At 43.3% G+C, this 17,860-nt stretch overlaps 1 protein-coding gene across 13 annotated transcripts in view; it reads left to right on the forward strand.

Annotated features, from left to right (window-relative positions):
* The window catches only part of STARD13 (StAR related lipid transfer domain containing 13), a 318,317-nt gene that overhangs the window by 276,654 nt on the left and 23,803 nt on the right, over nt 1-17,860 (forward strand). For all 13 annotated transcript variants that reach the window (XM_075050590.1, XM_075050586.1, XM_075050587.1 and 10 more), the window contains 7 exons: nt 1,891-3,269; nt 4,681-4,854; nt 6,938-7,097; nt 11,124-11,322; nt 14,390-14,597; nt 15,524-15,638; nt 16,420-16,641. In XM_075050590.1, coding sequence (XP_074906691.1) covers nt 1,891-3,269; nt 4,681-4,854; nt 6,938-7,097; nt 11,124-11,322; nt 14,390-14,597; nt 15,524-15,638; nt 16,420-16,641 — 2,457 coding nt within the window. The remainder of the gene's footprint in view (nt 1-1,890; nt 3,270-4,680; nt 4,855-6,937; nt 7,098-11,123; nt 11,323-14,389; nt 14,598-15,523; nt 15,639-16,419; nt 16,642-17,860) is intronic.

The following is a 17,860-nucleotide window of genomic DNA, read 5'->3' on the forward strand; positions in this document are numbered from 1 at the left end:
AAACTGTGGAGCTAAAATGAAGGTAGAGCTATCTGATATGCCATTGCTTCTCTGCAGACAAAATGGCCAAAGCAGCATTAGGCTTTTCTAGGCAGTTTCCTGACGCTTCACTAACTGCTTAATTTTTCTCTCTAGCTAGCCGCAGAACTAAGATCTCCATTCATTCCTGTGAACTAACATCAGCTGCAGGAGCACTACACACCTCAACGTTAACAGATAAAAGAGGAATGACTAAACCCTAAATTTCATAGCTATATTTTAGTTTATGGTTTGGACATGATCTAAAACATCTGGCCAACTAGAAGTGATAAACTGGCAAAAGTTTATGGCATTAGTGAGACCTGGCACACTACTGATCCCAATCTCCATCTTTTGAGGTTTCGCATTATTTAAGGTTTTGGGCGTTCTTGTAAAATTTGGTTTACATTTTTCAATTAGACAGGCCAGCGGAGATCTAGTCAGAGATGGGATATAACTTTACCATCAAAACTTCATAGAAAAATACTTCTAATAATAGACTTTTAAAATGAGAATTTTTCCAGTCCCAAAATAGTCTTTCTGGTTTAGCACCTCATTTTAGTCTGACAGCCTGTCATATTTTACTGCCTTCATACTGCTTCCAAGAATGTGAAGAGTTGTTTGGATGTCATGTAGGTGAAGTTAGTTTGTTCTGCTTTAAAACAAATGTACAAGAATAATGCAGTATAAACCTGGTTCAAAGTCAGAGGAAGGATACTCATTAGCAGCTGTGGGTTTCGTTCGCATCCCTAGAGAACAGCGAGTTCGACACTGCGTGCTTTATGCTGAAGATGTATCTTTTTTGTTGTAGTGAACAGATGAGAAAAATGTCATAGGGAGAGCTTTTTTATCCAGATTTTTTTCAAGGCGCGTGTTGTCTGCATTGCAGAGTAGCTCCTGGAGCTGCCTAAACAGAAGCACGACTCCGCGTGCCCCAGGCTGAGGGATGAGACCAGGAGGGCTCTGAGGCTGCCGCTGCCTCGGAGAGCTTGGGGGAAGGCAGAGACAGTGGTGCGGGCTGGGGGTTGTCAATTTTGGGGTGCCTCTGATGGCAAAGGCAATGAAGATAGTGATTGCCACTGTAGGAAAGCTCACCTCAACTGTAGAAGCTGAGGACTGAGCCTGGCTGCTCCTCCTCCCCGCACCTCCACGGCTGCCTTCGCTGCCTGCCTTTGCCTGCGTTCAGACCCACCCTAAGTGATACCTCCAAATATTGGGGGTTTATTATTATTTTAAGCATTGTGGCTATTTATCTGTAGTTACGTTCCTGAAACATAGATCTTGTTAGATGTACCTGGTCTGTGAAGTTTATAGATTTTACTTAGTTCTCAGTGTAAAACTGAGGGCAGCACCAGATGTTTGCTGTCTTGGTTTCTCAAATGGCTGACATTGCCGTCGTACCCAGCTACTTCCCAGTCTTTACCATGTGTATCTTGACACCATCTCTGCAAGTCAGGATCCCTCTACTTGGACCTTTCAAAACCCTTTTTTTTCCTAAACAGTCACTGTGGACATCAGTCCTACACAGTTCAGTGCATAGGCAATCCGCCCCACAGAAGCCAAGAGACGCTGATGGGACTCATGAGCTCCATAACATAGAGCAGGCTTTTACTCCTTACTTGTTAAGATGCTCGCTGCGGGCTTTACAATTAAGTGAAGGAGGCTGTTACGAAAGGACTGATGACCAATCTTTCGTAAACTAGGTTCAGGGAGACTTTACCACCCGTTGCTCACATGGAACAGCACAATCATATTAATTCAAATAATGAGTAAAAGCACCTGCTTTTAACATGTGCCACTTGCTGTTTTCCAGAGTGAAGATTCAGATGAAGAAGCACCTGCTTTTAACATGTGCCACTTGCTGTTTTCCAGAGTGAAGATTCAGATGAAGAAGACCTCTGTGCTATCAGCAATAAATGGACTTTCCAAAGAACCAGCAGACGATGGTCTCGGGTGGACGACATTGATGCATTACTTCACCGGTCAGACAGACATGGATCTTCTGGGGACATTAAAATGAAAAATACAACAAGCAGCGAGAGCGTCCTTACAGATCTGAGTGAACCTGAGGTCTCATCTATTCACAGTGAGAGCAGTGGGGGAAGTGACAACAGGAGTCAATCTGGCATCAGCGGCGCCGCCAGGGAGACCTGCGACTGCTCTGGCCAGCATGATGTAGAAAGCACACTGCTGCAAGAGTCCACTGCAATAAATACTGCCCTGTCCCCCAGGGACAACCTGAAGAATGAGAAACCAACACGAACCAAAGCAAAAACCTTTCTAAAACGCATGGAGACACTAAAAGCAAAAGGCGTGCATGGGAAACTAAAAGGCTCGGGAAGAACAGGTCCTTTAGAGATAAGTGGACCTGTTCTCCAGTATGAGCCGAAATCCTTGAAAGACATGCACTGTGTACAGATAGTCAATGGCGATCTCCAAAACATGGGACAAGATTCAGTCAAAAGAGGACTTTCCTTTTCTGCCAAATCCAGCAGTGACAGCAGTCAGTCTGAAAACAGCAGCAGTGGGGTGAGCACACCGTGTTTGAAGGAACGCAAATGCCATGAAGCAAACAAGAGAGGTGGGATGTACCTGGAGGACCTAGATGTTCTGGCAGGAACGGCCTTACGGCAAGTGGTGGACCAAAACCGCAAAAATGAATTTCATTCCCAAGAGGACTTGGTTGTGCATATTCCCAAGGATCACAAACCGGGGACCTTCCCAAAGGCACTTTCTATTGAAAGCCTCTCACCTACAGACAACAGTAACAGTGTAAACTGGAGGACAGGCAGCATCTCTTTGGGAAAACAGAACTGCTCCACGCCAAAAGAGTCCGGATTGATGGCTTGCTGTCCTAAAGAGAGCAGAATTAGTATTTATGACAATGTGCCAGGTTCCCACTTGTATGCTAGTACTGGGGACCTCCTGGACTTAGAAAAAGATGTCCTTTTTCCTCATTTAGATGACATTTTGCAACATGTCAATGGACTCCAGGAGGTGGTAGATGGCTGGTCAAAGAATGTGTTGCCAGGTCTGCCAGTTGATGATGTGTCAGTCAGGGAATCTCCATCATTGCCTTTCCAGTCACCCACACAGATCACTCTTGATTTTGAAGGAAACTCTGTCTCTGATGGCCGGACTACACCGAGTGACATGGACAGAGATGGAACATCCCTGAATGAATCCGAAGCCACTGGTGTTAGGGACAGGAGAGACTCTGGGGTGGGAGCATCACTCACAAGGCCAAGCAGGTAGGTAGCAAAATTTTGTACACAAATCCATAGACTGTGAAATACTGTATAATGAAGCAGAGGCTCTCAGCCTGGGAGTCAGAAGGTGCGGGGTATTGTTACAGTTGTACTCATCCTCTATGGGGATGAAGACTTCCCAGGGAAGGGTGGCACTTTGGGAGAAGAGACATCCTGCTATGGAAATTCTTATGTGGAATCAATGGAGAATTGGTTTAACAGGGCAAACTAAGGCTTTTTCTTTTTCTCTTGATCCATTGATTACATAGTAGGATCCTGTATATGTTGTGGGATGTATTTTCAGTTTGTCTTCTAAGTTATGCACCTCGGTATTTATGCATCAGTAGCCTTGTGCACTTTTTTTGTGCACTGGTCTGCTTTAAAAATGTGTCCCTTTGTACTCAGAGAGAATTTCCCTGTCCTGCCTCTGTCCCTTACGTGATGGGATGAAATGATGGTATACAATTAACTTCTTAATAAAAGTGAAAAGCGGGATTTTGTTAATAGTTTGCAGACCTGTTTTAAGTCAGAGGGATGAGTTCCTGTTGAGCCAAGGAAGTATGGTCCTGGGTAAAGGCCTTTGTAGATCCATACTGCTGTGTGTAGTGTGGCTTTGTATGTGCAAAAGCAGTGAGAAAATACTTGGTATTTTCTGATCTGCTGTCAGTCTTGTCACATTCTCACAGAGGATTCTGCTGTGCCATGGTTTGCTGCTGCCCATGCTTGCTCACCACCATCACAAGCAAGTGAACTCGAGGAAACTACTGAGTAAATGAGTAGCGCCAAAGTTTTTAGGATTTGAGCCAGAACTGATGTTTAGCAAAAGAAGAAAGTGAGATGAGGTTTTTTTCTCATGTATCCAGTATATAGAGAAAGTGCATTGGAGTAAAGAGAAGATGGGAGTGGCTCAATAGCTTGGTGGTTACGGCTCTTGCCAAGGAGACACAGGGTTCAATCCCTTCTCCAAAAAATCCTTCAGTATTTAATAATAGAGATATTTGGAGAACCTCATCTCCAAATACCTTGGTGGTCAGGCCAGTCCCCTGGGACGTGAGGGACCAGGCATCAAATCCCAGTTCTGAGTCAGGGAGAGAACATTTGAATCTGGATCTCCCACATCCTGTTGGAAATGTGTGGGCTAAAGGGCATAGCAGGCAGCACTGCTTCCCTGAGTACATGGATGGGACCCACACTCCCTTGTGAACCTAATGTTAAAAAATCAAAGCCTGGGCATTTCCAAAATTAGAGAGATTGAGCAATTTGTTTTATTTGCCTCCAAGCTACATTTTCTTTCAGTTGACACACCACAAGCCATAATGTATGTGTGTGTATGTTTATCTATCTCACAGTATACCATCTTTTTCTGCCCCATTAAAGCAGTTGTCTCATTTTTCTATTGTTTCTTTTGCTAAAGGAGATTACGATGGCATAGTTTCCAAATCTCACATCGCCTGAGCCACTCCATCGCATCACTTCACATCAGCAATCAGTCAGCAGCCCAACTGAACCTACTGCAAAAATTTTCTCTGCTTCGTCTTACTGCCATCATGGAAAAGTACTCCATGTCAAACAAACATGGCTGGACCTGGTGAGTACCATCAGTAACTGGAAAAGAGATATTTCTAGAAGAAAACAGTTTCTCCTAATTCTGTTATTCTGATAGTAAATTCAGTAAATGCAGTTAGGAGGAACAATTGACTTCAACCGTAGAATTTGAAACTGTCCCTTTTAATCCATTGCTGCCTAATGACTCAGTGGCAAAGTCAGAAGTAGATACTGGAGATCAGACTTCATTCCTGTGCTCTAACAGAGAGACAACCCCGGACTCTCTAACAACACTTCAGTTCCAGAAAAATAAACAGGAGTAGGAGAGAGTGATTAAAAGTAGGAAATGTTTACAGTAAGTCTTCCCCAGAATTCGTTTTGTGATTCGAAAAGAAACAGCTGCTGCTGATACTTCATGTATTCGGTATTGTTTTGTTTGTGCTTTAAAAGAAGGGTTACAACAGTTATGGGACTTTTCTCTACAGCTCAAAAGACGCAAGCTTTAGCCTAGGCCTGGACCTGCGTTACAGGGAGGTTCCAGCCGTAGCGGCTGGAACAGGTACCTGGTCGCTCAGAGAGTGGAGCGAAGGGCAGATGGACATGAGTGCTGGCAATGTGGCTCCTTCTGTAGCAACCAGCTACAGAAACCTGCATGTTTAATAGTATACGAACCCTGATGGGCCACGCAGACTGAGGTATACCAGAATGGAAATGGGCATAGATAAGAGATTTTAAGTATCTGAGAAATAATCAAAAGGATAACAGAAACTTTCCCGAATACACAGAGCCACAGAGTCCAAAAATAATATGACTTGGTATTCACATTGTGATTTCCATGGTCAAAGCACTTGACCAAAATCCCACTAAGTTCAGCTGTAAGCTAGATAAGACAAATTTTCCATTAGAAATGGAAAAACAGATACAAGGGACTACATAGGAGCTTCACCTCACTGACATCAGCCACTCCAAAAAGTTCTAAGTCTAATCTGAGCAAGTTGGGTCGGCTGTCTGTGGTCAGTGGAAAAAGACAGGCAACTCCAAAGGCAGTTCATTCTATCCAAGGCTGAGGTTTTGGGTCACCCTCCAGAGGTGCCTCATTCCACAGTGGGTATGGAGGCAGTTTGTACTGCTAACTCTTTCTAAATCTCCGTTAGAGAGCTAAAATTTACTAAGATGAACCCTCAGATGGCTGTTCTCCTTTGGTGCAGCTCCCTGCAGCTGGCTGACCATGTCTGTACTGAAATGAATCTCACCTTGCCTAACTCCAAATAAACAGACTAGAAAACAGCAAATTCTAGATCCTGCTGTTTGTACAGAGGTTTTCCCTCCAGACAAATATTTCTTCAGTTTGTATAATCAGTCTCTAAGGATTTATAAGAGTGGAACTCTAAATAGCTGTGAAGTTATATGCTATATGCCTTCAGTAGGTCATTTAGTCCAAATTTTATCTCCTTCCCACACAGATGAGAAAAATCTTTGTCACATTCAGGCCATATTCATCCTTTTTTTTTTTTTTTTTTTTTTTAAATTCCACTGTAGTCATGACTCTCCAAGGGAATCCAGTTTGTTCTTGTCTTCACCATCACTTTTGGAAGAAAGTGAACTCACCACCTTCACTTAAGTTACTCAACTAGAATAAATCATGGAACAACAGGGATGAATCTGGCACATAGGGATTTCCAGCCATCATTTATTACTGAAAATTGTTAGTCAATAGAAATACTAAATCTTGTAACTGGTAGTATAAAAATCATTCAGCATGTTAGGGGACTTCTCTCTCAGATACCCTTTCCACTATGCTTTGCTGTGCCATTCCTTTGAGTCCCTAATGGATGCTTTAAACCACGTTGGCTTCAGCTGGATGACAACTGCATAGTAAAAGTTTTCTGTTGGAACAGATTATTATGCTATATCCTAGAGCCAGAGGCCATCTACTTATAAAAGTTGTCAAGAAATCCATCAATTGTACAGATTATAAAGTGTCCATGTATTGTACATTAAACATTATTTCACCATCTTTATAAAGAAGGAGGTGGCCCCAGTTACCGACTTCTGCCAGGAGTGTTACTCAGAGACTGCATAAATACTCTGATCTTTTCATGCAGCCTGTTCGTGTTAATTTTCAGGTCTGTGCCAAAGTTCATGAAGAGGATGAAAGTCCCTGACTACAAGGACAAGAATGTCTTTGGCGTGCCTCTGATAGTTCATGTCCAGAGAACAGGACAGCCTCTTCCCCAGAGCATACAGCAAGCGCTACGCTACTTACGGAACAACTGTCTAGATCAGGTACTAACTTTACTCCAGGGACTCGGTTGATTTTTTCTGAAAAGCCACCCTAAGCAAGCAATGGTGAAGCTTTTTGTACTTGGTAGCAGGATTATTTGAAGATTGTTATATCCCATGTTGGGCCCAGACCTCCTCTGCTGATTTGAGACCTGGTGCCATTACTGATAGTTTGCCATTTTGAGATTTGTATCCAGCTACTCTGTTGAATTCTTGTAGCTATAACAGTCCTGCTGATTAGTATACAACAGCCTACCTCAAAGAATGACATGAAATCTTCATGTCTATTGAACCAGAGCTCAAGACTCCCAGCTTCTACCTGTATCTGCTTGACTGTTTATGCTTGACAGTTGCCACTGAGGGTTAACTGCATTCACCATTTCACAAGATACGGGACAAAAAGTTTTATTTACTTAGCAAAGAAAGAAAAGTCCAAGAATAGAGAGCAAACTCAGCAAAATATTCAAAGTATTCTGTTGACAAAGTCAGATATATCCAGATAGAGTTAGGTCAGCAGCGGTTCAATGCCAAAGCCATTACGGTACGTTTCCTTTTATAGTGATCTTAGCTGCAACAAGCCAGCTGGGAGACCCTCATGCTGAAAGGGTTCAAAATGTTTCCCTTTAGCTACAGAGCAGGGGCATACCAATCATAATTTTACTGTTCTTCCCCTAAGGATGAGGCTATGTATCTTTATGAACATAGGACTGGGAGAAACCCGCTGGCTGATGGAGTTCAGTCTTCTACTATTACTGACCTGATGTCGTATGACCTCTTCCATAACTGCCTTTACATAGTTGCAAGTTCGAAAGGAGCAACCAGTGTTTTACGCTGCAGACTTTGCTGCTTTCCTAGCTCTGAGCACACAAAAAGGGTGGAAGTGGTCAGTTCTGAATCCTTCCATTTTCTGATCACCATTCTGGTTACTGTTCAGCTTGTTTTGTTGGGTGACAGTCATCTTCCCCAAAATGGAAGTCTAAAAATTAAATGCCTAGCTGTGAATCACAGCTGTTTCCCTTTACAGCGAGTGAGGAGACACAGGTCCTTCCTATCCTTTCTCTCTGCTGACCGTGAAGAGATTCTGTAGTGATCAGACCTTGACATCTAACTCCTGGGTGTCATAAGTGAGGTGAGATGAGTTCTGCCTACCATACGTAGCACAGGAGTTGAGGGATGGGAGGAATAGCCTGTTGGAAATGTATTAATGGAAGATGCATAGAGACAACTAGAAGCAATATATTCAGTAGCTAACATGCTGTGTTAATCTGGGTTTGTGTACTGAGCAGGGAAACCCAGTATAGGAGGAAAAGTGATGCAGCAAGTCTGGAATCAGTGATGGGATTGGAGGAGGAGACACTTGCCCAAGTATGAGGAACAGGAGATGTGGGGATAGGGGTGGGCTTGTCAGGTAAGAAGCAGAGCAATAGGAAGGAAGAGAAAAGGGAGGAGGGATAAATGGGAGAGAAAGCAAAAGGGAGGGTAAAACCAAAGAGAAGGAGAACGCTCTTGAGATATTTGAGGCGGTCAAAAGGAGTGTCCATGGGCAGTCTCAGACAAGTATCTGCTCCGAGAGGGAGGGTTTACTTGCTGGTAAGTATCAGAGCTACATGAAGGGCCACTTCAACTCAGCTTGTGTTTCCACTCAGAGTGGAATTGGGAAAATATGGAATAGAAAATGAAGGAGGAGAAGTACAGGTTGGGACCATTTAAAATATCTTTCCACCAAAAACCTTTCTGGGCCAGAACCCTCCAGGCAATTCAGCTTCTCTGCTTTACAGTCACTCCCTTTGTTCCCATTTAATTTAAAGTCTCCTAATGCCCGGCCAGAGGTCTGAGCAGCCTCCAGTCTTGCCCAGCATCTTGCTTATGTGTCCCTTCCATGCACTGCAGAAGTGCAGTCTAGATCCCTGAACAGGCATCAGAGCTTCTACTCCACGTGCTTGGTAAAGTTGAGGTTGCTCTAAATCATTGTAAGGTCTGGCTCCTGGCACTGAAATGTCTAAGATGGTGTGAGGAGCCTCACCGTTATTTGTAGGATATATTATTCAATTTCAGCTTGTGAAATAGAAACTGCTTTGCCTTTGTCAACTGCATCTTTATTTCTGTCATGCATCATATGGCTACTTGCAGGGCAGATGATCCACAGCATGAGGATAATAAAGAGATTGAGCCAGACTAACCTCTGATAAATCACTGGATTTATAGTCTCATTGTATTTACAGAATGAGTCTGTAATAGGCTCTGAACAGAGCCTAAAACATCTTTTTCTATCAAGTGAAGAACTGTCCTCTTTTGACTAATTACTATTTTTTCCAAGAAAAAGGAAAATAGGAGTTTGGATAAATATCATTAAACAAAAACAGAGATTGAGAGTAGCAGAATGACATGCAGCAGAAGATTGTGCAGGTGAGATTTGATGTCTGACCTCTCAAATCAGACTTAGCTGGAAGTTTTTAAAGGTTCTTTATGCCAGCAAGGACATTTTCCATCAAAAGCAGAGAACGGAGCCTCTGCTGTCCCATTTATCTACCACATGCCAAAACTGCATTTTTTTGATAGAATTACCATGTGTACTTCTGCATCTTCAGCACACATCTCTAAGAGGAAAAAGAGATTTAAAAAGAAGAAGAGAAAGGGAAAGGGAAAACCAAATGAAAAGAGCCAGATGCTCTTTCTTGTATTCTCTTGTCAGAACAAAGAGCCTGTGAACAGAAATACAGTGCACTGGGATGTACACAGGGCACACTCCCGTTCTCTACTTCCTACACATAAATGTAGCTCACAAGTGATGCTAAATTCATCAATAAGAAGCCATAGCAGAAGAGCTGCCTCACAGCCAGTCTGGTGTAGCAGTTCATCTCCCTATAAATAAATACATCCCCTCGCAGAGCTGCAGAGTGTGTGATTTATGTAATTAGTGTCATTAATGTGTGAGTTAACAAAAGTCCTATATACCGTACAGTTGAGAATGGGAGGTGTTCTAGGGAAAGGAGGGTCCTACGTGAACTCTGTGCTGGCAGAGTAAGGGGAAGAAGGCCAGAAGGCATTATTTCTTTGCCCTTACACATTTTTGTTCGTGGGCTACACCATGCAGAAAGCTAAACTGACCACCAGCAAGACAGTGGGCACAGGGGAACAGAAGTCTGTAATTCCAAAACTGAAACGCACCTTCTTCATAGGTCTTTTTCAGTATTTCACCTTTGCCCCTGCAAAACTGAAGGAAAACAGTGCTAACACTTCCCAAATAAAATACTGTAAACTCACTTGGGAATAAATAATGTGGTGGAGGCTCAGGAATTCTCCCTGGGGGAATTCCACTGGTGAGAAGGACGGAAAAGGGCAGCACTGCCATGAAGGCATCATTTGAAGAATTACTGCTTCCTTTAGAATAGAACGCAAACAAGATAAAAACGTGTCTTAGTGACACTGCACAAGTAATCCCTCTGTGGCCCCCACTTTCGAACTGGGGTTTTCACTGGGATTTGGGGGAACTGTTGGAAGCAGAGAGCAGGAAGGGGAAAAAATAGATTTGGTCTTGATTTTAGAGCTCTACCAGGATGTACTAATCTTTTGCCACAGCATTTATTACTTAGCTGAGCATAATATTTTCTTGTTAGTCTTCAAAATATAGACCCAAATAAACATGAGGAACCAGATTCTCAGCTGGAGTAAATCAACAGACAGTCACCCAAGCCAAGCAAGCCACGCTGATTTATAGCAGCTGTGCATCTTGCTTAAACTCTTCAGGCAGCAGGGAAACCACTTGCACTCTGAACTCTCCCTCTAGGAAGGGATACAGAGCAGCAGTGGTTTTAACTCTTACAGTCCTGTCATGAGACCATGCACTTGCCTACGAGGCTTGTGGGCAAGTTGTGACCATCACATTTGCATGTTTTCCTTGTTCTTGCATAGAGTAAAATAAGGAACCCAAGCTTTGGTCATGATCAAAGTCCCCTGTAATAGATTTTTATATATATATTCTTTAAGTAATGTTTTCTTTTTACCTAATTCAATATGGTGCCTTTTTAGGTGGGTCTGTTTCGAAAATCTGGAGTGAAATCCCGAATCCAGGCCCTACGTCAGATGAACGAGAGCTCTCCAGAAAACGTCAGCTATGAAGACCAGTCGGCATATGATGTGGCAGACATGGTAAAGCAATTTTTCAGGGACTTGCCGGAACCTCTCCTCACAAGTAAGCTAGGAGAGACTTTTCTACACATCTACCAATGTAAGTTGCAATATTTTTATTATTATAGAGAATTAGAAAATACTATATAATAATATATTGTAAATAATTTTGGTATGTTAACACCGGCTGAGATTCTTTCCGGTTACCTTTGAGATGTATAAAAGAACCTCTCTGCCCTCAAAATCTTTCACTAAGATTTTTAGAACCGCCTAAAGGTTTCAGAGTCAGAATACTAGCAATTTTAATGGAAATACAGCATTCAAATGTTGAAAAGCTTTGAAAATATCAGCCTCACAACTGGAAAGAAGCCAGAAGGACAGGCTGCCATGGACATAAAAAGCACGAAGACTCACATTTTTGTCAGATTTCTTAAAGCTGTGGGCCCATTTCATGCAGACATCTCAATACAAGTGAGTCTTCTGGGCATGGAGAAGTGATACTTGACCATGAGAACACATGCCTGTGCATTCCCCTTCCTTGCTGTGACTTTTGATTTGCCTTTTCATTGTAGTCAATAAAATGTACATGCAAGAAACAAGCTGCCTTCATTTAGATCTTCAGCTTTTATGTAAAGATCTCATAGAGAAAGAAAAAAACCCAGAGGGTTTCTTCTTTTCATTTCAGCATAAGCAGTCTTCAGCAAAATCTGAGGCACAAATGCATCAGAATGATGAAAAATCCCTGTATATCAGGAAATGACTGTGTATCTCTTCTCCAGACTGAGGGAGAAATAAACAAGGAGGAAAACACTGGAAAGCCAGAGGAATTAGAGTGTTTTCCTGACAATGTCCTTTATGAAGGCCAGTCAGCCAGTGCTCTGGCAGATACAGAAAAGCGTACCCAGCCAGCCTAAGCCAAGTAATTGGAAGCACTAAAGAGAAGTGTGTCTAGTCTTTTCACTTGCAGACATTTCAGCTGCCAAAACAATAGAAAGCCATTTTTAAACACTGTATAATCCCAGTGCTAAAGAATCTAAGTTACTTCCATTGCCTCCCTTTACTGTAAAAATCTGTCTGTGGTGCACAGTCACTAATGTATTTAACATTACAATGTCTGTAGCTGGTAGAGAAATGCTGTGATCTTCCACACGAGAGACAGCATCACAAATAAATTTAGTGGATTTGGTCATACATGATGTCTTGGGACGCAAGTGAACTGAAACAGCTGGTGCCTAGCCCTGGACCATCGTTTCCTCCTCTTCTTTCCTGCTCACAGGTTGCAGGTCTTGTCTGCTTACGTACACATCAATGAGCTTGTACAGAAAAGCAACAGACATTCTTGGTGCTAATAAAATGGCAATCAATCACAATTGTTTCCATAGTGAAGTAGCCATGGAGAAGATTATCCACATGTCCTTGGAAAAAAATCACCGTTAAACTATTACTTGATGAAAATTGGGAATGTCCTATCTTGGCACAGGAGCGACTGCAAGTAAACTACCCCCTTGCTAAAGGAAGAGAGACATGGCAGATCTCAATGTCATCGGCATTATTAGGTCTGTAGCCAGAACAACTCCCCATCTCTGAGTCAGGAGCCTGGCGTTAGGATTCACAACAGCCACGAGGCTGAATGGTGAAACATTGCTGTTAGACAACAAAAAAAAAAGTAAAAAGGGACATGGGCTGACTCCGTAACCCTACATGGTACTGCAGTGGGAAGTCTGAAGAACTCTTCTTTACACTGATTGGAGGGGGAAAAAAAGTGCTAGGAAAGATTTTCTTGAACTGCACCAGTAGTTTAAAGGATTTCAGAAAGACTTGAGGATGGGTCTGTTTAAACCAAAGTGGGAACAGGAAAGGATGGGCTCTGTAGATACTGGAGACCAGTGTTTGGATTAAGAATGAGTAGCAGTGGGGGTTTTTCCATGTGACCAACAACAAATGTATTTTTCTGGTTTAGACGGTACTGACAAAACTCCTTTCACAGAAAGAAAAATGTTGAGAATTGCTGGGATACCAACTGTATTTCATAATGTCTGCAATTAAATAAATCTGTAGCTGGGAATTTTTCTTCCCCTTCATCCTGTTTAACAAATTATTAATGTGAAGTTAGGAAGGATTTTTCCTCTCTTAGTGTATTGGCAAGGGATTTCCTATTTTCTGGGACTCACTGAAGATCTTTCTCATATATCCAGCATAGCTTGTTTTGCTGTAACACAGAGGACTGGGGATGAGATGACTAGTGTAGTAGTCTATATGGCATAGCATTAAAGAAACTTTCCTCATTTCCCTAAAACTCTCAGTTGCCTAATGTTTACCTATGACTGGAAGGGCTGGCCAGTCTTCTCTATGTGTGAGACCCACCAGTGCAACAGTACAGGTGAGGGAGTACCAGGAGGCTATGTGGGGAGAAAAGACATGTTGTGCGAGTTTAGCAAAGGCTCCTCTTACTTCTCAGGAAGACCTGGCCTTGCTGCTTCTAGAAAATCAGAAGCATTGGGCTGTGTTCAGCTTGTCATTCGTGTCTGAAAGCTTTTAAAATAAAGTGCTTGTACAAGGCTAGCAGGCAGAGCTTAAAAGCTGGCTGTTCCCTCTGCGGTAAATCTGCTTTTGTTCTTCTTCTGTTCAATCATATATAGAGCGTAAGTAATACCCAGAGGAGGGCTCCAAGTCCAAACTGAGAAAACTTACGGTAGCCTTAGAAATGAATCTGTCTGAGGTGCTATTTAAGCATATCCATTATCACTTTCATTAAACTCTTTTACGGTTCAGGATGCAAGTGTAAGTATTTTCCCAAAGTTTTTGAATTTTTGAACCGTCTTCCCAGGGGACAAAAGAAACCTGAAAAATACCATTTAAAGATAGGAGTACTGAGTACTACTCTCCCTTCCTAAACTTTAAATGAAATTCAGTCTCTTTCTCAGGGAACAGCCTTTCAAACGAACAGAGAAATATTGTACGCTAGCTAGGCGAGCTGTGCATGACAGATGAGCAAATACCACGACCCTCCAACAACCAGCTGGTCTTTGCCCCTTCGTCCCCAGTCACCTGCCTCTCCAGAAAGCCATTCCCGGAGCGTGAATGCCTGTGCTAACTCTATCTTGTTCCTGGCTCCTTATCGGATCTTACAACTGACCCCCCCCCGAACGGCACTTGCTTTTTTTCAGACGTCCCCAAGGAGCAGCGGCTGCAGGCAGTGCAGGCAGCCATCATGCTGATGTCCGATGAGAACCGGGAGGTTTTGCAGACTCTGCTGTGCTTCCTGAGCGACGTCACCTCCGTGGAGGAGAATCAGATGACTCCTATGAACGTAGCTGTTTGTCTGGCCCCTTCCCTCTTCCATCTCAATATAGTGAAGAAAGAAAGCTCACCGAGGCAAGTTTCTTCTCAACTCTACAAATAGTCATATCCTTAACACAAAATGATGCTTTCAGTGTTTCTAAAGGTATGCAGGATAAAATTTTCCAAAGCATCTGCTTTCCAGCACGTTACACAGGGCATGGCTTCAGTGAGAGGGGAAAGCCTGTGCTGCAGAGCCAGGAGCACACTTGTACATGCACAGAAGGTGTTTTCACAAGCCCAGCAGGCATTTCTGGCTGGCTGTTGTGAATATGCAGTGCCTGCTTTCCATGCGAAATTTCAGTGGGGCACTAGTGAGTTTTGTACAAGTAATGTTGGCTTCTGTGAAGGGAAAGGGCCTGACTTTGCTGGGGCTGAAGTGAAAGATTGACAATGTTTCAAAGGATTTTAATATGTAGATTTTCAGTGAGTGGTTTTTCACTCTGTATTTTCTGGCTACATTCTGCCACTTGGGAAACCAAGTTTATTTCAGGCCACATTAAGATGATGTGTAACACAGCGAGTGTAGACCAAACAGGGTATAGACCCTGTTAAACATTAGTGGTCCCAATTAGATGTCCCTCCTGACTTCTTTTTTCCCCCATCTGGTTCAGAATAAACTGAGATTCTTGGTCACGTATGTGTACAACCAGTGTCTGAGCAAGCACTTTAAGGAGTAACAACGTAAACCGCTGTACATCATGTCTGTTAGAAATCCATTTCAAAATGTACAGCACCTAATGCAGGACATGCATAACCTTTCCTGCTTTTACCTTTGGCTCAACAATATTTTAGGTAAACATTTTTCCTTTAAAAAAGGCCCAACAGTCTGAGCAACCTTTGTGATAAATAAAAACTAAAGTTAGGCTTTTCTCTCTGGTGTTCTGAACATCCTGCTGCTGTTAGCTTTCATATTTAAAAGTTTCAGCTCTTTTTACCTGAGACACTGAATTCAATTACAGAGTAATACAGAAAAAATATGCAACAGGGAAGCCAGATCAGAAGGACCTCAGTGAAAACCTGGCAGCTACTCAGGGACTTGCTCACATGATAATGGAATGCAACAAACTTTTTGAGGTGAGTGAGACACTCAAACGGCATTATTCATGCCCCCATAATGCAGCATCCTTTGAAGTATTTATGTTTATGCTTACATTTTCTGTCTTGTCTCAGCTCAGAGATTGATGGTGCCTCACTTATTTGTAAACTTGCTCTATCTAAAATTTATTTATCTCATTTCTTTATGACTATTCCCTTCTAGCATTCAAAGACGCAACTATTAAAAGTGCAGGGTAATTATTCTGTGGCAGTGTTCAACCCAAACTACTGGTTTAGGAAATTTTAGTCTAATTAAAATGAGAATCTGCTGGTTTAACATTTCATTTTATTATAATGCTTTTAACATCTCAGTTAAAACTTATTCATCTCAAAAAGAAGAGCTGATACACTTTGTTTCTGTGTGTCGTGCAATAAAGCTAAAATCACATAGGGATATGCAGTCATTCCTGCAGCTGCTTTCACTGCAGGTGGAGAAGAGATAATGCTCGTATCTCCCTTCCCCCGAAGCGCAAGGTGACATTTCTGGGGCCTAGAGGAGTAACACAGGTGTATTGACATACAGCTGATCGGCCTAATACCATTCTGCATGAGTAGTGCTATTCTGAGCTCGTTCATTATACTACTTTGATTTCTCGTCTTGCATAAGAAGCAAAGACAGAAATAGGTATCCATTTTACAGACCGTAGGCTCATGGCAATTGGATCCTGAATGGTCCATCAGCCTAGAAACACACTGCCTTAAGGAAAAGCTCTCAGCAGGAGGTTTTCCCCATGGGTTTTCCCTCCCTTCTGTGGCACAGGTCCCGCACGAGATGGTCACCCAGTCCCGAAACTCCTATGTCGACGCAGAAGTGCATTCTCCCACCCTAGACGAGCTCGGAAAACAAGTGGATGAGGAAGGAGGGAACTATCAGATGTACCTGGAAAGTCTCATGCAGAATCTCCAGAAAGAAGCAAAAGAGAAATTCAAAGGATGGGTCACGTGTTCCAGTATAGAGAACACAGAACTTGCCTACAAAAAGGTAATTTGGGGAGACATGGAAGAAGCAGTAAAGAAACCAAACCAAAACACAGCCTAGCTGTGGGACACTATGACTTGTTGCCTGGCTAAATACGTACCTTTCTGTCTGGTCAGGACACAAAGGTTTTTTAGAAGACTACTAAAAGCAGTTAAAAATGTGATACAATAGTGATTCAAGTATGAGATTCCAGAAAAAGGCACACAAAGGAAGCTAAGGTCTCCAAAATGGGTAAAGTAAGTAATACAGCAAACAACGCAACCAGAGCACGAGCTGAGACTTTCAACAACAGATAACGTTACCTGGGTAAGCTCTTTGACTGGGGGAGAGGCAAAGCTTCTGACCGTCTCCTGTTGTTTGCCAGCATTTTGGAGAACACAGCCAGAACATAGATATTAAAAAACCTCTTCAGGCTGCCCACTGATTGACTTAGCCAGGCCAGCCACACGGCCAGTTTTATCCCTGATCCTCTTGTCCTTGTTTCCGGTGGATTTTCGATATCTACAACTTTTATCAAAATTTCTGAAGTTGTTCCAGGCTCCGTCACTTCTGCAGGGAAAGCCAGAGCACTGCAGCCAGGAGGAGGGTGCTGCAGGGTCCATGCAGACAGTGGAGTTCAGGGCTGTTGGAAATGCAATGGCAAAACGGAGGTCTGCAAACCAGCAGCAGCTAGCGAGAGGAGGGGATGGGTTAGTGTGGTAGGGGAAGGGCGCTGGGAGGAGTGCGGGGTCTGGACAGTGAGGGGGCAGGAGGCAGCATTACCCCTATTTGGGAAGGTGCGACCCCTCTGTTAGGGCAAAGAAATGACAATTACTCTGGTTTGTAGCCAGCTTCTGTGAGTGACCTCTCCAGGGAGGGACTGGGGGAGCCTGGAGAGGGAGTAGCAGGGCTCAGGCTTGGGATGGAGGAGAGGGGATGGGATATGGGATGTGGGATGTGGGAGAGGGGATGCCCAGGTCTGGGGTCGAGGGCAGCTGGGTCTGCAGAGGGGATGGGGAGTCCCCGGGGCTCTAGGGCAGGGGGACTGGGGAACCGAGAGCTTCGGGGAGAAGAAATTAGAACAACATAAAATAATTGAAGGTGGGAGGGGTGGAAGGTGGGTTTCTGGGGACACAATCCTGGGTCTGTGGGAGGTGCTGGAGGTTTCTGGAGCACTAGCATTGGTACGTGAGGATGCCAGGGTTAGGAGGGATTAGAAAAGCAGGGCTTGCAAGATCCAGTG

Source organism: Buteo buteo, chromosome 18 (genome assembly GCF_964188355.1).
Source record: "Buteo buteo chromosome 18, bButBut1.hap1.1, whole genome shotgun sequence".
Classification (NCBI taxonomy): Eukaryota; Metazoa; Chordata; class Aves; order Accipitriformes; family Accipitridae; genus Buteo; species Buteo buteo.